The sequence below is a fragment of the Miscanthus floridulus genome, chromosome 11 (genome assembly GCF_019320115.1).
Source record: "Miscanthus floridulus cultivar M001 chromosome 11, ASM1932011v1, whole genome shotgun sequence".
In the NCBI taxonomy this organism is placed as follows: domain Eukaryota; kingdom Viridiplantae; phylum Streptophyta; class Magnoliopsida; order Poales; family Poaceae; genus Miscanthus; species Miscanthus floridulus.
This window is the reverse complement of record NC_089590.1, coordinates 94,529,953-94,548,851: the sequence shown is the minus strand read 5'-3', so window position 1 is coordinate 94,548,851 and position 18,899 is coordinate 94,529,953. Positions and strand designations below refer to the sequence as shown.

General features: G+C 43.0%; 4 protein-coding genes across 5 annotated transcripts; 3 read left to right on the top strand and 1 right to left on the bottom strand.

The window, feature by feature from the left end:
* Positions 1 to 1,627: 1,627 nt before the first annotated feature.
* On the top strand, positions 1,628 to 2,838 carry LOC136490960 (WUSCHEL-related homeobox 1-like). Its single transcript, XM_066487166.1, has 3 exons — positions 1,628 to 2,019; positions 2,124 to 2,262; positions 2,368 to 2,838. Exons 1-3 carry the CDS (start codon positions 1,628 to 1,630, stop codon positions 2,836 to 2,838), a joined length of 1,002 nt encoding a protein of 333 aa, XP_066343263.1.
* A 1,758-nt stretch (positions 2,839 to 4,596) lies between these two features.
* On the bottom strand, positions 4,597 to 8,573 carry LOC136492668 (U11/U12 small nuclear ribonucleoprotein 25 kDa protein-like). 2 transcript variants are annotated; one of them, XM_066488661.1, is made up of 5 exons: positions 8,196 to 8,573; positions 7,951 to 8,056; positions 6,570 to 6,669; positions 5,434 to 5,503; positions 5,164 to 5,219 (listed from the first exon to the last, which is right to left on the bottom strand). In XM_066488661.1, exons 1-4 carry the CDS (start codon positions 8,443 to 8,445, stop codon positions 5,459 to 5,461), a joined length of 501 nt encoding a protein of 166 aa, XP_066344758.1. In that variant the 5' UTR covers positions 8,446 to 8,573; the 3' UTR covers positions 5,164 to 5,219; positions 5,434 to 5,458. The 2 variants fall into 2 exon arrangements, with proteins under 2 accessions (XP_066344757.1, XP_066344758.1); XM_066488660.1 differs by lacking the exon at positions 5,434 to 5,503 and having other exon boundaries at positions 4,597 to 5,219.
* Positions 8,574 to 8,678: 105 nt separating this feature from the next.
* On the top strand, positions 8,679 to 10,608 carry LOC136492669 (PHD finger-like domain-containing protein 5A). The gene is made up of 2 exons (XM_066488662.1): positions 8,679 to 8,828; positions 9,992 to 10,608. The coding sequence occupies exon 2, from the start codon at positions 10,017 to 10,019 to the stop codon at positions 10,347 to 10,349; it is 333 nt and encodes a 110-aa protein (XP_066344759.1). The 5' UTR covers positions 8,679 to 8,828; positions 9,992 to 10,016; the 3' UTR covers positions 10,350 to 10,608.
* A 784-nt stretch (positions 10,609 to 11,392) lies between these two features.
* LOC136492667 (zinc finger CCCH domain-containing protein 30-like) lies at positions 11,393 to 18,268 on the top strand. Its single transcript, XM_066488659.1, has 4 exons — positions 11,393 to 12,015; positions 16,228 to 16,437; positions 16,572 to 16,696; positions 16,779 to 18,268. Exons 1-4 carry the CDS (start codon positions 11,956 to 11,958, stop codon positions 17,737 to 17,739), a joined length of 1,356 nt encoding a protein of 451 aa, XP_066344756.1. The 5' UTR covers positions 11,393 to 11,955; the 3' UTR covers positions 17,740 to 18,268.
* Positions 18,269 to 18,899: the final 631 nt, after the last annotated feature.

Sequence of the window (18,899 nt, the reverse complement as noted above, 5' to 3'; positions counted from 1 at the left end):
CGATGCCCGCGAATATTATATGCCGGATGCAGGCTACCGCGCGTACCTAGCTACGACTTCACCTGTCCATGAAGCAATCATGGCATCCCAAAGGATTTGTGTGAAAGCTAGTAGTAGTAGTATACTCACTGCAGTAGTAGCTTGTGAGGGTACGTATATCTGACCTAAAAAAATATGCGTGCATTTTGTATTTGAGTACTAGCATCATGCAGCCTGAAGCCGGCCGCATGCATGTTTTTTTCTTTTCAGAAACGAAAAACTGATGTAGAGCAACGGCTACGCCGGCCGTGATCGGTCCATGTACTCCACGTATCCAACTAACTCTTGAGTCATCTCAGTGTTGGAACATAACAATCACAATATCTTAATTTTGCAAATAAATCTAAGAACATACTGAGAGTCTTTCTAAATCTCACTTTCTAGATCATCATTTGAAGAGTTATTTGCATAAAATTCGTTTTCTATATCTTTTCACTCTCCAACAGTTTTTCTATATCTAGAAAGTCATTCTCATCTTTTATTTTTAGCTAGCGAAAATTCTAGAATAGAAGATGACTATACTTAGATAACCATTTAGAGAAGCTGTTGGGGGTAGTTTTTCACTAAAATTTTTATTCCTGACATTTGGAAAGGATATAGAGAGTATGTCTAAATAATACATACGGCACTACTCGAGATCATTTCCATCGCAGAGGAAGAAAAAAAAATTCCAGTCAAATTGACAAAAACTGGTGACGAGGCCATATGCATGTTGTGATCGTTGTCTCACATCTGATTCCTCACACAGCGCTTACGGGTTGCCCGGTTTCCCCAAACCCAGCTCGATCGATGTATGAACACGTCTCTTCTCGCCTTCTTCCTTTTCTAACTCACGAGATCACACGGAGAGATCAGAGCGCGCAATGAGCATTGAACAATGGAGCTGCAAGAGCAATGATGCACTAGCTAGTGTATGCAGCAGTGCTATACGGCATGGTTGTGCATGTGTAGGCTTTGCCGTTTGCACCAGCAGCTGGAAGGCAGACAGGCTTCACCACCAGCAGCTCCTGTGCGTAGGCCGGCCGTCCGATCAGGAAAGGAATCAATGCAATGCAATGGCTGGCAGCTGCTTTGTTTGTTTATTAGTTGCGGGTGCGGTTGCCACAAGGGGAGCCTGGCCTTCCACTTCCGCACACCCCCTAGTACTCTGCATGCTCCTCGCCTCCTCTCTCTCTCTCTCTCTCTCTAATACTCTGCATGCTCCTCGCCTCCTCTCTCTCTCTCTCTCTCTCTCTCTCTCTCTCTCTTCCAAATTCCAAGTGTTGGAGCGGCCAATGCAAGAGCCCTCGTGTGTCAACTTCACTTGTCTCTCTCCAAAAGATATGTGGTATCCCCATGATCCTCCCCTCCCGGCCCCAACCTATATCTCACCATGCACCTAGCACGCAGCTACGCTCTCTCCCTCTCTGCATGCTAGCTAGCTTGTAGCCTCTAGCTGCTATGCTATGCACCTATGCACCCCCTCCTTATAAACCCTTCCTCATGCCTCCCCCTTTTCCAAGGCAAGGCCAAAGGCAAACCCTTCCCTCCTCCTTGCCACAGATCGGAGAGATCACAGGAGCTCAGGAAGGCCGGCGAGATCGGAGGCATGGCGGCCAATGTGGGCACGGGCAGGAGTGCGGGCGGCGGCGGAGCGGGAGGAGGCACTGCTACTGGCAGCGTGGCGACGGCGGTGTGCCGCCCCAGCGGTTCGCGGTGGACGCCGACGCCGGAGCAGATCAGGATACTCAAGGAGCTCTACTACGGCTGCGGCATCCGGTCGCCCAACTCGGAGCAGATCCAGCGCATCACCGCCATGCTGCGCCAGCACGGCAAGATCGAGGGCAAGAACGTCTTCTACTGGTTCCAGAACCACAAGGCCCGCGAGCGCCAGAAGCGCCGCCTCACCAACCTCGACGTCAACGTGCCCGCCGCCGCAGCAGCCGGCGCGGCCGACGCCAGCACCCACCTCGGCGTGCTCTCGCTGTCGTCGCCTTCAGGTATGTGGGTATGCGTTTCAGCGTTGGTGCCATTAATTTGTTCGATCGCGGATCGCCCATGCATATATCAAATGTGTGATTGCAAACTGACATGCATGTGTGCGCATCATCAGGCGCGGCGCCTCCCTCGCCCACCCTCGGCTTCTACGCCGGCAATGGCGGCGCCGGCTCAACCGTGCTGCTGGACACGAGTTCCGAATGGGGCGGCAGCGCTGCCATGGCCACTGAGACATGCTTCCTGCAGGTACAGTACATTCTTTTCTTGGGGGGCTTGCACGTACGCAGTTTTTCACGTACAACAAATTGACACGTTCCATCCATCGGTGACTGTTGGGTGCGGTGCGCGCAGGACTACATGGGCGTGATGGGCACGGGCAGCGCGGGCGCCGCCGTGTCGCCGTGGGCAAGCTTCTCGTCGTCGGACACGATGGCGGCGGCCGCGGCACGGGCACCGACGGTGACGCGGGCGCCCCAGACGCTCCCTCTCTTCCCGACCGGCGGCGACGACAGCCAGCCCCGGCGCCCGCGGCACGGAGTCCCAGTTCCAGCAGGCGAGACCATCCGCGGCGGCAGTTTGCCGTTCTGGGGTGCCGCGCCCACAACTGCCAGTCCCACTGCCAGTGCCACTTCCGTTGGGATCCAGCAGCAACACCAGCTGCTGCAGCTGCAAGAGCAGTACAGCTTTTACAGCAACACCACCCAGCTGCCCGGCACCGGCAACCAAGATGCATCAGCAGCAGCAGCAGCAGCAGCAGCAGCAGCATCCCTGGAGCTCAGCCTCAGTTCCTGGTGCTCCCCTTACCCTGCAGGGACCATGTGAGAGCAATGCAGGCTGCCACTGCTCTTCACTTCACTGGAACAATTTGCACGTCTGCTGTGAGTTTATGTCTCTGAATTCTCATGGAAGGAGTAGTAGTGAGTTGCTGTCATTGTCCTAGGTTAGTAGCATCAGGCATAGGAGTATGTAGAAGCATGTCTGAAGAAAGGCAATAGTGTTCGGCGATCTCTAGTACTATTTGATAGCGAATTTGCAGATGCATGCGTATTGCCGGCTGGGCTCTAGCTACTGCTTGCGGTGGTCCGTGGTCCTCATGTAGTGTGTGTGTGTGTTGTAGTGTAGCAGCAGCAGCAGCACCAGCAGTCCAGGACAACAGTGTGGACTGGTGCAGTGAATTCTAGTGCACTGGTGGTGGTTGTAATGTGCTTGCATTGGGGGCTAGTTTGGGCAGGGGGCACAGTTGTGTCAAACTTGTCCCTCCCTTCTGTGACTTCCAGAAAAAGGAATGAGGCCGCCTGCATGCCTGCTTTTCCATGCTCACCTCGCCTGTTGTCCGTTGAGACTCTTTTGAGAGACTTCTCTCATCGCTGTAGGTGTCTTGTAGTTCCAGCATGCAGATGGAAGATGTGATGTCTCTACCACTAGCTGCTGGTTTTCTCACTTCTCAGTTCAGCCTTTCAGGGCTTCAGGGCTGGGACCACTTTTAGTTGGACTTGTTGGCTAGTGTTTCCATGATTCTAGTGCACAGTACTTCGATTGAGTGATCACATTTGCTCCTGGACCATGCAAAAATATGGGGATGCGCATCCGCTGCCATGCATTATATTGGATTGGAAAATGTCATATAGAGTACTAGATAATGTATGAAACAAAGTAAGGCATACGGTTATATTTTGAATTTCTAGACGCAAAATAAATTATCAGATTATGAATTTCTCATACTCGAACAAACATAGAACAAGAGTTCGCATTACCTAGCCACTGAACAAGTATAGATAAGAGTTCTCATAACCTAGCCACTAACTATAGATTATTACTTGTAGCCATTAAGAAATTTTAGCGATTTTTGTCATATGTTAATCCACATAAACGCAATAGATAAAATCAAGACATATTGAAACAAACAGGTAACGTACTATCTATATGGTCTATACTATTATCACAAACTAGCATATTCAACATAAAAAAGATAAACTTCAACAAAAAGAGTCAAAAGTGATATACACTATATATAGAAAGGCTGCTGCTGCATGGATTGTTTCATTATCACGTCAATTCGTTCCACTGCATCAACTAAGCCCTGTTCGCTTGAACTTATCGGCCGACTTATCAGCTAAGTATTTTTCTCTCACAACAAAACAGCTTCAGCTGGCTTTAATACCAGCCGAATTGACGTGGAGTCACACAACAATCCATGCAATGGAACGAATTGACGTGATAATAAAACAATCCATGCAGCAGCAGCCGCTGAGTATGGAGGAGAAAACTAACGTGGAGGCACACAACAGATAGGTAGAAGCAAGACCTAACCCTAACCCGTTTATAGACTATCTTGATCCAAACATAAGGGCTTCTTATCTCATCATATAATAACCTACATACTGTATTTCTACGATAATGGGTTGTTTATATATATATGGAGGAAAAGACGGCACCTCCACACATTCACTCATTTTTGCCGTTTATGTCGCTATAATGACCATAGTCTCTTGTGGGCCTTGTACATTATATTATAGTCCACTAGAGAACTAGAGAACACAAGCTGATATACTTCATCAGTAACAATTTCATATAAAAATAAACGCGTAACACAAGTAGAGAACAGAGTAACTGACATACAGTAGTGGTTTTGTTGTTGTCCTTTTTGTAATCTCTCATTTTTCTTTATTTTCCCTGCCTCTACAAAAGCTATCCGTCCTTTCGAGAAAAAAAAATACGGACATACTGAAAGCTCCTGTGGATTAACAATTCCACACAGTAATTAACGGCTTACACGACTAGAGAGCAGCTACTGAGTACATAACGTGAGCCCCAAACATAGCTTCCATGAATAATCCATGTTTCCAGTTAACTGACATACAACCTATTCGCTCGTTGGTTTCAGCCAGGGCTTATCAGCCAGTCAATAGTGTTTTCCTCTCATAACAAACCAGCTCCAGTCGAATTTATTAGCCTAGAAACCAACCAGCGAACAAGCCGATAGTCAAAGCCTCGATCACTTTTCTGAAGTGACCACACTACTGCCTCGAGAAAAGGATGACAGTCGCGATACCTTGCCTGCTTGGCACCAGCTTTGCTCCTATATAGCTAAAAATCACGAGCTGGGGTTACGATTTCCTGCTAAGACCATGGAAGAAGCGGTGTTTCCTTCTTCTTGAGTGCTTCCGATGTACTCTGGACATGACGTGCAGCGAGAAACAGACCTAGATAAACAGAGCAGAGACAGAGATGTGAAATTTTATTTTGAAAGGGTGTGGAGGAGCCTTGTTATAAGTACCAAAAGTTTACAGCAAAATATTAAAAGTGTGGACGAAAATGTATAACAATGTTGTGACTAGTGTTCGAACAAACGATGATAACACAGATTATTTCCCGATTAAAATTAGACTTCATCAAGGATCAGCCTTAAGCACGTACCTCTTTGCCTTGGTAATGGATGAGATTACCAGGAACATATAAGAGGATATCCCTTGGTGTATGTTGTTCGCTGATGATGTAGTGTTAGTGGACGAAAACCAGGTAGGAGTAAATAAGAAACTAGAGTTATGGCAGCAGACCCTTGAGTCTAAATATTTTAGATTGAACAGAACTAAAACCGAATCCATGAGATGTGACTTTAGCGGAGTTGTACAGGAGGAGGGAGATGTGAGTTTGGAAGGTCAAGTAGTGGCTAAGAAGGATACCTTTCGGTATCTGGGATCGATGCTACGAATGGATGGAGATATTGATGCGGACGTTAGCCATAGAATCAAAGCAGGGTGGATCAAGTGGCGACAAGCTTCTGGCATTCTCTGTGACAAGAGGGTACCACAAAAGCTAAAAGGCAAGTTCTATAGAACGGCGATTAGACCAGCTATGTTATATGGAGCAGAATGTTGGCCTACAAAGATTCGACACATTCAACAATTGAGTGTTGCAGAAATGCGTATGTTGCAATGGATTTGCGGTCACACAAGAATGGACCGAGTTCGGAACGATGATATACGTGATCGCCTAGAGGTAGCACCAATTGAAGAAAAGCTTATCCAACATCGATTGAGGTGGTTTGGCCATGTCCAAAGGAGACCTCCAGAGACACCAGTGTATTGTGGAGTCCTAAGACAAGCTAATAATATAAGGAGAGATAGAGGAAGACCGAAATTGACATGGGGGAGGCAATAAAAAAGAGATTTGAAAGCTTAGGATATACCTAGAGATATATGTTTGAATAGGAATACTTGAAAAGCAGCTATTGAAGTGCCTGAACCGTGATTTAGGGCTTTTGGTGGGTTTTAACTCTAGCCTACCCCAATTTGCTTGGAACTGAAAGGCTATGTTGTTGTTGTTGGACTAAAATGTACACAACAACCTAGACAAACACATAGAACTAAGGACAAAAACACTACAGAAACAGATGCAATTATTAAAGGGCGAACAAAACTGGTTGATGCTTCTAAGTGGTTGCTCCTGTTTCCAGGAGCCACCTTATTTGGTCTTCCAGAAATGAACATGTATATTTTCCGTAAAAAAAATATATATGAAGAAACTATGTATTTCTTAAAAAGAAGAACTACCTTAGAGTTGTTCCGAACGCCATAAGCAGAAAGTGCTGAATTGTCATCTATCAATTTCTCATTGTGATGTGTCAAGCAGTAGTTATCCCAGACATGCTTCCTGGATCAAGCATAAATAAATGAAGGCCCAAGTATAGAACATGCAGCGCAAAACTCAGAATTGTCATTATTATTCAGTGCACACCAACACACACAAGATTCCACAGTATAGTAGCTCTCCGGATTAGAAAAAAAAAATGACGATAAATGTAGTTCGCAAAGCATAACTGAACTTCAGAAATTGGAACTGCCAACCCCACAATATTACATTATATTAAGGACACAATTGTTGGTAATTACACCTTCAGTGGGGATCCTGCTCTAGCTTTTACATGGATGGTACTTATCATTCCTTAGCCTACTTAACATCATAAACATAGAACCAACATTCAGTTTTATGCTTAGTCCTGTTAGTAAATCATATATATGGTCATATGGACTTAAACATACTTGTGAAAGCGCAAACATACTATGGGATGCCCATCTTTTAGCAGCATTTGTACATAAATATAAAATAGTTGACCCATTCAGAACTTATAGTTCGCCAAAAAAGCAACACAATCCAGATAGGCTTACTCCAACAAATAGGCACCACACTTTATGCTGAACTAGCAGCACTAAATACTAAATTCAGTTTTCAGAAACCCTTTCAACAAACTGTGGAAATGGGATCACACTTTGTCACTTTGGAAGGCCCCAGAAAATTCTTGAAGGAAAGCTACAGGAGGGTAGGACTTAGGAGCCAAGGATAAGGATGTCATGTAGACTTAGCAGCAAGTAAAGCAAAAAGACAGTGTAGAAAGTACCGGGTCATGTGGTTCTGAATAACTGAGAAGCCAAAATTAGGTCAGCAATTTCTTTGTGCACACAGCAGACTGAGCTCAAACAAACAAAACAATCTTGGAAAAATATATTTACTTAAGTTCCAACAGAAAAAAATTCATGGGATAAACTCAAAAGGCCTGCCTAGCCATATGTACACACATTCAACTCTGAAACCTAAACAGGTGAACCTCGGGTGCAAAATCAAACTGAAAATCAAAATAAACTTCAGCTTTTGTGTTTCTTAATGTCTTTGTTCAGCCATCAGTATATACATGTGCAGTATTATCAGATTGCTCAACTGTTCAGTGCATCAGATATGGAATAATAAAGATCCACTGGTAGCATGCCAAGAACATTCATCAGAAATTAAATTAGGACAACCCAGCTTAGATGCCAAGTTAACAAGCATAACAAAGAGTAATGCACAGTATAAATAACCCAGCTTTAGAAGCATGATATATTGTCCACAGGAATGTTGATCTTTTTCAAGAGAAAACAGGAACGGTTGTTTCCTTACCATGAGATATGACGATGCCCCATCTGTTCTTGTTCTATCTCATTTATCTTCTTCCTGATAGCCAGCTTCAGATCCTTGACAGTGGCAGAATTCAACACCGCCACCTCTTTCACAGGAATAAAAGAAGCAGATATAAGCAATCAAGTGGAATTAAAATACACTGTAGGATTCAAGGACTACAGCATCTACTGAATGGTAATTTGACAAAAAGGGGGAACAAAAAGGTCTGAAGGGGATCGATGTACCGAAGGAGGTGTTGTCCAGCTTGACAACGGTCAGCCTCATGGCGCTGCCGAGCTCCAGGTTTATCAGCGTGTCTACGTCGGCGAAGGAGGGCTTCCTGGGGACGTCCACGAGTATGGGGTCGTCGAGGAGCGCGGCGAGCATGGACTGAAGCCTCGCCTGCTTGGCCTCTTTGCTCTGGTAAGCGGCCACCTCCTCGGGCTTCCCGGAACCCGAATCCATCGCTCCCGCCACCGTTGAGAACGATTCCATTAGGTCCCAGAGCGGAGCTCCGCGGCGGAAGTCGCCCCCGCACTAGTCGACAACGGCGGCGACGGCGAGCTCGGCAGGGACGCTGAGATTTATGATACCGACATGTGGACCCTACTATCGTTTGACACCGACATGTGGGCCCTAGTATCAGTGTACCAACCGCTCGCGTAGTTGACAGCCGTCCGATTGGAATGAGTCCCCGTTTTGGACGGAGTGGCATCTTTCTATAAGCTTCTAGCAGCATCGGCCGCCGCCGCGAAGGCCCAGCCGCGGCCGTTAGCCCTAGCCGCAGTCCGCCGCCTTCATCGTCGCCGTCGTCTCGAGCTCTCCGCGCGCTGCCTGCGAGAAGCGAGGCGAGCCTTCGTACATCATCTACGTGAAAGGTACGTTAGCTATTGGAGCGGTTTGTGTGGGCGTTTCGTAGATTAGTAGCTTAGAGGAGCGCGGCCGCCTGATCTTGCCTACGGCGGCCGAGGAGTTTGGGATTCCACTCGCCGTAGTTGAACCCGTTTCCCTTGGCTGTTTCGCTCTGCAGTCTTCTCCAAGTGGGTTCCGCCCCGTGAGCCATGGCAGGTTTGGGGCGAGGGGAAAGGGGAAAGCTTGAGAGGTGGCTTTCGTTTAGCTGCTGGGTAGGATGATTTGGATAACGATGAGGATTTAATCATTTAGTATCCAAAATGTTAAGATGCGGCATGACAACGTGGGAAGCAATAAGCAGTAATGGATAAATTCATCGGAGTGCTGTTTGGTTGTTTCCATGCGACTTCAGCAACAGTTGTCTGTATAACTACTAATTAGGTTATGATGCCAATTGGAAACGCTACAAAATCTGATATGGTGAGATTGCATATGGTTTCAGTGGGATATGGACTTAGACAGTCTAATTTTCCCTATGAGTATCCTGTATTCAGTAGTCTTCATCTTTTATAAGTGAGTTATTATTCTTATTTCAATTAGCAGACCTGTTGTAGTTCCAAAAGAGCCTTAGTGTTAGTGATGAATGATTGAAATGTTGTTTTCTTCTTTTGGGATTTCTCTATACTAAAATTGGTACTGTTTGCAAACAATTCAGTCCTCTATGAAGAGTTGCTGCATGTCTTGATGATTGAATTAACATTTTGCTTCTCCTGGGTATGTTTCACTGTAATTTAGTTCTTGTACATATTCTACCTTCTGCAAAGGGATTTGGACTCAGACAGTCCAACTTGCCCTATAAGTATCGTGTATTATGTAGTATTAATCTTTTGTAAGCGAGTTATTCATATTTGAATTGGTGAACCTGATGTAGTTCCAAAAGAACCTTGTGTTAGGGATGAATGATTGAAATGTTGTTTTCTTCTTTTGGGATTTCTACACTAAAGTTGGTAGTGTTTTGCAAACATTTCACTCCTCTATGAAGAGTTTCTGCATGTGTTGATGATTGAATTAACATTTTGCTTCTCCTGTGAATGTTTCACTGTAATTTAGTTCTTGTACATATTCTACCTTCTGCGAAGAGAAGTATGACAATGTGTGATTCTTATCTATATGCTCTGTTTTACTATAGTATCGCAGGTTAAAATCCGACAGCAATGGCGAAGCATCATCCTGATCTCATCATGTGCCGGAAGCAGCCCGGCATCGCGATTGGTCGCTTGTGCGAGAAATGTGATGGCAAGTGTGTCATCTGCGACTCATACGTGCGCCCATGTACGCTTGTCCGGGTCTGCGATGAGTGCAACTATGGTTCATTCCAGGGAAGGTGTGTGATCTGCGGAGGAGTCGGCATCTCAGATGCCTACTACTGCAAGGAGTGTACCCAGCAGGAGAAGGACCGGGATGGTTGTCCCAAGATCGTCAATCTTGGAAGTGCCAAGACAGATCTCTTCTATGAGCGCAAGAAGTATGGTTTCAAGAAGAGATGATCAAGAAGATGGAGCTGTGTGTGGTTCTCTTTGGCCGTGTGTTCTGTTCTATCGCACTGAATACTGATACTGAGAGTAGGTAGCTGAGGCAGCAGCTTTGTATTCCTGTTATGATTTGATAATTGATACTGATGTGAGAATACAGCCCCGATAAGTGATATGCGTTGTAATAACTAGTTCAACTGTATGGTGTTAGAGACTGCTTATATAATTCGTGCTTGATGGTAAATTGGTAATGGCCATGAATGGACTTGAAATCTTGGCATGACCTTTGTCATCATATGGTAGCTTACTGCTCTATGAATCTGGCTGTCATCTGGAACGAAAGAAATTGGGTGCGCGAGTGTGGCTCTCAGTACATGATGTACTTTGGTTTGAGAATCAGCCGGACGCAAAAAGACGATCAGTTTGTTGGTTTTGAGAATCAGCTGGAAGCAAAAAGACGGATCAGTCTGTTGGAGCCTGCCTGAATGCAGGGCTGGCAAACTTTGCACGTCTGGTAGATAAGGTTTGGTTGCCTTTCCAGACTAGTCCAAGATAATCATCTATGTCAGTCTAATATAAGAGACGTTTTTTATTGTTTATTTATTTGTTTTACTCGCATTTCTGAACATATGTATATTTTCTCCAGAATTGTATGAATATATGATAGTTGCATGCCATTATTGTCACTGCCAGTCACGAGGTAATTGCTGGCCGATATGCACTTGGTTAGTTGAAACGCACGGTGGTTACCTAGTCGCTGCAAATTGCATTGGCTATCTGCGTACCATTTCACCTCCATCAGCAAGTAAAGCACCTAAAGCTTAAACAAAGCATACAAAAGTCCAAGCCAAACATCAGTACAAAAGTCCGCCGAATGCAAAAATCCAAGCTAAACATTATCAAAGTCCGTCGGAAGGAGTAAAGAAGAGTTGGCATCTGATACGTCTCCTCGAAGCAGACGCTAATCTCCTCGCTTAAAAAATTAATTATATATTCTTATTATTTAACCCAAACCCATGGTCGAAAAAGAGCTCCGTCAGTCACATGTCCTGCCTCTGCCTGCCTACATCAGGAACGAACGGGACAACACGCATGCCCTGACCTTGCTGTTCTCCCTCTCCCTAGAAAAAAACAAAGGAAAAGCCGCAGAAGCCGCTGAAATTGGGAGTAAGGAGTAACCCGGCCCACCCCACCACGCATTATCCTAGAAAAACGGTGGGAAATCGACGAGAAAAAGGGCGAAATCAAAATCAGATCAAATCGACGCGACGGCGAGAGAACCCAACAAAACAAAGGCAGGCAGAGGCGCAGCCGCCGACACCAGCACATCCTCCATTCCGCCGCCTCCCCACCTCCACCACCCCCTCCCGTCTCCTCGGCTCCTTCCAAATCCACACACTTCCGCCGCCGCCGCTATCGCCACCGGTCACCATCCGTCCGACGAGGAGGGAAAGGGACCGGCGGGAGGAACCCTAGATGACCCGATCCCGGCTCGGGACCAGTGAGAGCCTTCCGGATTGCGCCTTCGATCGCTGCTCCGCCCCCGCCGCCGCCGCCGCCGCCTAGGGTTCCCGCGCCTGTAGATCGGGTTTGGGGGACGAGGAAGGGGGAGTGCCAAGTAATGATGGGGTCGAGGCGCTCCAAGCGCGTTTCGTGGGCCACCGGGGCCAATCTCTGCAAGGTATTGTGATAACACCCTCTCCGGAATGAGTTGTTCATCCGCCGCCCAAAGGCGAGGAGAACGATTCGCGCCTCACCCTCCCCAATCCATCCATCCTTTGTGGCTTGCCCGCAGTTGACGTTTTTTTTGTTGGGTGTGTTCCTCGTGTTGTTGGTGTACCCTTGATTTCTCCATCTCTCCGGAACAGGCACGTTCTGATCCATATGTTTTGATTGCGCAATGTGTTCGACTTGCCTAAAACGGACATGCAATCTTACATTACGAATGCAATGCTCTGACTGAGATGGGTTCATCTGGCCTCCACAAATGAGCCAGGATTGCCGTTGTTCCTTGCATGAATATCAGTCAATTCAGCAACAGCTCTGAGAAATGATTTTCAAATAGAATGAATGATCTTCTCATATATGAGTCAAACATCCGAGATACGCAAATCAGAGGAATGTGACTTGGGGCCAAAATAAGGAAACATATGCCCTAAATAACTTGACAATAAAAAAGATGAAGAGTTTCATGAATTCTATTATACTGAGAATTTAATTACTCTATATAAATTCCATCTCTTTATTTTAAATGACATATATGCTTATGTATAATCAAACAAGGCTCAACTCTTATCTTCTCTACGTGTATGAGTACTTCTATTTATGCCTTATCCAGGGGGGGAAATGGGAGTCCAGGTTATAAGCATGTATTTAAGTTCTAAACTGGTGGACATTTAATCAAAATGTGTTGTTCTAATTTAATTCTCTAGTGTATTTGTGTTTCAATTTATCCTGTAGTCTTTTTAATGTCAGCCAGTGTAAACAAATAATTGTGAGTTTTGCCACTAATGAGTATTGTAGATTGATAAGGTTCATAAGATTAACTTGACTGATATTGGCAAAATGAAATTTAATTTTCACAGCGCAGCGCTAGAACATGTGATAAGACATGATTTTGGTGGTGGTGGGGGGGGGGGGGGAAATCATCATTTGTCCTTTTAAAAAAATGAGAAATAGCTCATTGTTTTCCATAAGCTTGGCTAAAGTCATCTTTGTATACTCAAGGCAGAAAGTCTATAGGCACCTAATGTCTATAAACTATAAAGAAGAAACTGTTTTGGATACAGTTTTGAAGAAAAACATGTTATCTTTCGTTTTTTCAGCGAAAATGACGAAAAAAAACATTTTTTTGTTTTAATGTACATGAATATTTTTTCCCAGTGTTGTTACTTGTAAACAAAATTTTTTTAAAACATTTCTCCAAGTAGGAAAATATCACAAGATACTGTCTGGTTTATGCACAATAGCAGAGGATGAAAATATTTTGAGAAGAGTTCTTTGGAGAAGTATATCTTCTATATCACTAGTGAGGACTAGTGCACAATATATTCTGCAAGCATCCTACTGTTACTTATTTTTAGTGCACAGATGGACATTTTACTTGGTGTGTGCAATTGATTTGCATTGTACTAAAGACTAAAAATCCGCTTGTGTTTTGAGATGACAAAGTCCTCTCAGCACAATTCAATGGTTTTGCTTACTTTGGACTGCACTGGTAAGCTCATCATGTGCTGTTCTATTCCTAACCTATTACTGAGTGAATGGACTAATGCAGCATAGGAGTTTCCTCTTGTGCCTATTTTTTTTTTTTAAGTTTTCCTAATGAAGTTTTGGCATTCCTGAATGGAAGAAGCTCTCTGTTTCATACCTAACAGGTAGACATGCAAATCCACATCTCACATTGATGATTTTCATAGGAACTCTCACAGTCAGCTAAATTACTTTCAGTAGATCATGAGATTTGTCATGTTGCTTTGGCACGAAGGATCATTATTGAAGGAACACTAAGTTGAGGGAAGGCATATTTACGGCATGCATGGAGATATAACACTATCTACATAACAACAACAACAACAACAAAGCCTTTAAGTCCCAAACAAGTTGGGGTAGGCTATATAACACTATCTACATATAAATGTATAATATTATTTATAATTTAGCAGATAGTTAGTTTGCATCAGAGACGTAGCTGCATAGATTGATAACTGCAGTATAATAAAATTGGTTGGTTCCTGGACTCTGAATCTGTGCTATGTTGGATATGGCTATGAATCATGTAGGCAATACTTTGAAGTTTGACAAATTATTGTAAAATTCAAACTCGTGACAAAATTTAGCATGGAATGGAGTACTTAGTAACCTCCAGTGGTCCACTGCAATAATTCTTACATGCTATATCTCATGCATGCTAGCTATCTTATTTCTTATAACTGAGTAACTGACATTTTATCTGCATGTCTGATGTAGACACAAAATATCATAACTTAATAGGTGGCTACCCATACTGGCCTGTCTAGTTCTAACCAGTTGGATTGTACTGAGTTATTATCTTTGTTAAAAAAAAAATGCATGATGTATTTGTTCTGGAAAAGCAACTCTGTAAACGCTGACCAACAATTGGTCACATCATCCCCTTTTCTTTTGGGGCCGTGTGCTTGTAGCTCCAGTAGTCTAGTGTGCATAATTCTTTTTATTTGTCAAAAAATGACCATGCTGTGGGGAAATCTTCCATTCTCCGTTTAAAAAAATTGACCACGTTATAGGTATCTGCATATTAGTCATTTAGTGTATAAAATTCATGTACTATTAGATTCATGTTTCAAAATGCTGTCACAATATATTGGTTTTGTTGCTCTAAGTGATGTATTTCATGCGAAAATAACAGCCAGGGTCTACACTTGAACCTTGAAGGGTCAATAAAAACAAGCCTAGTGCTCTTCAACAAAGGGAGTAATACTGATATGATTTCCAGAAAGTTAACCTCAGTACAATAAACCTTCAACTCCCTGTTTTTTTTTTTTTTTGAAATAGTCATAGAACATATAAGTAAAGGATCAGCAGAACTCATTTGGAAAATATGCAATGTGTGGTACTATAGGGGGAGGGGGGGGGGGGGGGGGGGGGGTACCCAACCCTTAGGGCAAACAAGTTAATCACTCTCTCTATTTTATTGAATTAGTTTATGCCACTAATGAGTGCATTAAAGTTTGCATGGTGTAGTGAATTACTGGACTAGTGTCCTTTCTTTTGGAAAAGAATTTATCTTCACTGTTGCTTTTTGGTGTGTCTTATTGCTAAACCCATACTCATGTTGCAAATTGTAGTTTGTTTTAGTTTTGTTCGAAGTCAAACATCTCTAACTTTGACCAAGTTTGTAGAAAAATATATTAGCATCTACAATACCAAATTAATGCGCTATGTTTTCGCCCAAAAAAAACACTATGAAAGACATATTTGATTGTGGATTTAATGAAAGTTATTGATGTGGTAGATGTTGCTGCATTTATTATGAACATGGTCAAGCAGAGAAAAGTTCAACTTGGGACAACTAAAACACCTTACCTTTTGGAAGGGAGGGAGTATCTTTTAGTTCTTCAAACAATCAATGTTCATTTTTGTATGATATATGGCTCAACAGAACCTTTTAATGACACAAGGTAGTACAGACGATTACATTCATGTCATCAATTCAGAATGAGATGTTAAAATATTGTGATGGAGTGCCAAATCCTTCACTGTATGGAACCAAGCAAGTAATACATATGTGTGTCTTCTTGTCAGAAATTATCTTCAAACTACAGCTGAATGTATGGAATTTATGTTTGGCATGCCTAGAATCTTGTGCATGGATCATTTGTTTTTATATTCCGATTTGAAGCACTACAACGCTAGTGATGGTATTCGTTGTTAATAGGTTCGCTTATGGATTCCATTGTTTGTTTTTATGTCTCCATATGCACTGCCATTATAAGGTAGTGCATGCTGTTCGTTGTCTGTAGGTTCACTCATGGATTAAAATTCCTTTTTGAGGATTAAGGAAAATTGGTATCCATGCTTTTGTGTTTAATCACTACCATTTTATTTATGCATCATGGATGATTCTCCATGTAGTTAAAATGATTTGATTGTTTAAATAGATCAAATTTGTAGATGAAATATTTTGACTGCTTATCCAATTAACTATCGGTTATGAGTCTGGATATATTTTTTCTTATAGAGATCTAAAAGGCCACTGTTTGTGTTATTATTTCAATTTTATATCTACTTGAATCAATACCTGTATTATGTCATATATTGTGGCAGCCATGTAATGAATAGATGTGTGATTAGTTTGCATGCACTGGCAGTTTTCCTGATTCTAATATATTTTTGTATTACGTGAATCTGTCAGGTAAGGCTTTTTCTTTCAGAGGATTCCCCTTCTCAAGCTGGATTAAGACCGCAGGACAATCTCCAAGCAAAAGGCTCATGGTTAATGCATGCAGCTGGCCCAAGCTCAGATGATTCGCTGCCACCTGGCTTCGAATCGTTGCAGCCAACCAGCGATCTCAAAATTGACATATCCCAAATCCCTCTTATTAGGTGGAGATGCCCACCACAGGTAATTAGGACTTGTAATCTTCAACGTTGCATTCTACTAATGGCAACTTGCCAAGGTGACTTCAGATAATTTTCGCAAGCCCCCACAGGTCGAGTTTTTTTTTTAATAATAATTGTTGCAATCTTTGGTTGCAGATATTGTATAATCCTGATTGGCTTGTTGTTGCTGGAGAAGAAAGTGAGGAGGTTGCCTTGCAGAATGAGAGGATGTTTGGAGCACTTGAGGCTATATATCCGCGGCCATCGAACATTCCTCCAAAGTAAGCAAGCTGCATTTTAGTTTGCCATTCTTCAGATTTTGCTTTTCTCATTCCTTATACGCTATTTTCTGTGCCAATCCAGCCCATTGGTTACTCCTGATGTGAAAGACTCCCAATTTGATGATTCCCGAACCCAGTTGGTTCCGTTGATCCCAGTTGAAGAGGATGATGCCTCTGACCAGTTGGAAGAACCACCTGTTGGTCTACCAAGTAGTTACCACCAGTCAGATAATAAGTATGACTCCGCAATATTCAGGGCCCCACAAGCCTCAGATGCTCCCTTTACACAGCCGAATGGTTCCATCAACACAACAAGGTCTGGTGTCCCTGTTGAGCCTGACGCAGTGGCTGCTGCATCTGCCGCTTACACTGCAATAATGCAAAGCAACCAAATGGGAAACATGATTGACCAAGATCTGCTTATCAAAATATTAAGTGACCCTGCCCAAATTGAGAGGTTGATGAAAGAATATGGTGCGCTTAAACATGAACAGTCAACCAACAGTTCTGTTGTCCCAATGGTGCAAGGTCCACTGCCCCAGATGACAGCTAGTGTTCCTGTCTCCTTTCCAGATCATACCACTACATTTCACAATATAAACCCTACACTGCCACCTCCACCAGTTCTGAATCGCCTACCTCCAGCTATTCCTTCAGTTACCATGAATCCCCCAGCAAGTTCAAGTCAAGCAATTAGTTTTCCAAGTGGCCCAACCAGAGGTTTGAACTATTACCAGACCCAAATCCATCAGCATGGAGGGGAGAGGCAGGAGCCACTTCAACAGCTTGGAAGGCAGTTTGCAATGCATCACCAGCCTGTTGCGTCGCAGGCTAGTACCACCGATATTGTCAGCAGTGGTACTATGACAGCTAGGGATACTAAGCAAAGGCCTACGAAGCCTTGTGCTTACTTCAACAGCGCCAGAGGATGCCGGAACGGTGCGAACTGCACGTTTCTGCACGATGTGTCTGCCGCGAGGAAAGAACAGCCAAAGGGATCCAAAAGGATTAAGTTAGACAGCAGAATAGCTGGGTGGTATTGAGGGGGCTGCTGCCGGTTGATTTTTGACTGTTTTTTGGTTCAAAATCCTTATTTCGCCTTTTTTTCCCTTCAAAAATGATTCCGTAAATATTGCGCCCCAGCTCCTTGTTTCTTTCTCTTAGCCCAATTCTCTTTGTTGACTAAAAGAAAATGTTTTACAAGAAAGAAAAATATCCCATGATTAATTGGAGCTCTGTCGTTACTGAACCAGTTGAAGCGAATGTTAATTTGTGGTAGCTATGTCGTGGTCATTTGTGTTGGGGGTTCTATTTTATGTGAAAACTGATAAATGCATAGTTGCATACTTTAACATATACTCCCTTCATCCCAAAATAAGTGTCATTCTCACTTTTCAAGAAGTAAACATTTTTAACTTTAACCAAATATATATAAGAAAATATTAATATTTACCATGCATAGCTAGAATCATTAGATGAATCATTCAATGTATTTTTATAATATAAACTTATTTGAAGATGTATAAATGTTGTTAATATTTTCTATAAACCTAGTTAAAGTTTTAAAAAAGTTTGACCTATCCCATAATGACACTTATTTTAGACGGAAAGAGTAGACCTTAAATAAAAGTACATAAAACGTGCACACAAACAGTCATTTGCCGTTAAACTAATATGTGAGCCGATAAGCTGTTGGAAACTTGGAATATCGTTTTGCTTGATGCGTCCCTAGGTATGGAAATCCTGTTTTGCCCGACGTGGTGCTTGTAAGTTACTCTAGTTTATAAGGCATTTCTTATAGATGGAGAGTTAAATTTTATAATATTTTAACTAATATAATTTAGCTAACAATTTGTAACTATTATAATACAAACCTAATAATATTAGATTTGGAATGAAATATACTGTATAATGACAATAAGTTTATAATTATAAGTAACATAATATAAAATAAATCAATAGTTAAAGTATAATTTAGAAGATAGCGTCATGTCTCCCTAGGCCTCTAGAATTCTCGTTGCATGGATAACTAGATTTATATTAATTTATAGGAGAGGTAACCGCGTGTTAGTGACTATAGAGTAATCTTGTCAAAATACTTGGAAGCTACAGTGACTAATGATATGGGCCCACGTGTTAGTGTCATGGTTGAAAAGGTTATGGATCGAACCAAAGAGATCATATTGGCACACATACAATCAAT

Coding starts and splice junctions, on each gene's coding strand:
- LOC136492667 (XM_066488659.1), top strand. CDS start 11,956: ATGATGGGGTCGAGGCGCTCCAAGCGCGTTTCGTGGGCCACCGGGGCC. Junction 16,438..16,571: donor GGTGGAGATGCCCACCACAG/GTAATTAGGACT, acceptor CTTTGGTTGCAG/ATATTGTATAATCCTGATTG. Junction 16,697..16,778: donor CCATCGAACATTCCTCCAAA/GTAAGCAAGCTG, acceptor GTGCCAATCCAG/CCCATTGGTTACTCCTGATG.
- LOC136492668 (XM_066488660.1), bottom strand. CDS start 8,445: ATGGAATCGTTCTCAACGGTGGCGGGAGCGATGGATTCGGGTTCCGGG. Junction 8,057..8,195: donor GCTGGACAACACCTCCTTCG/GTACATCGATCC, acceptor TTCCTGTGAAAG/AGGTGGCGGTGTTGAATTCT. Junction 6,670..7,950: donor GGGCATCGTCATATCTCATG/GTAAGGAAACAA, acceptor TGCTTGATCCAG/GAAGCATGTCTGGGATAACT.
- LOC136490960 (XM_066487166.1), top strand. CDS start 1,628: ATGGCGGCCAATGTGGGCACGGGCAGGAGTGCGGGCGGCGGCGGAGCG. Junction 2,020..2,123: donor TCGCTGTCGTCGCCTTCAGG/TATGTGGGTATG, acceptor GCATGTGTGCGC/ATCATCAGGCGCGGCGCCTC. Junction 2,263..2,367: donor CTGAGACATGCTTCCTGCAG/GTACAGTACATT, acceptor CGGTGCGCGCAG/GACTACATGGGCGTGATGGG.
- LOC136492669 (XM_066488662.1), top strand. CDS start 10,017: ATGGCGAAGCATCATCCTGATCTCATCATGTGCCGGAAGCAGCCCGGC.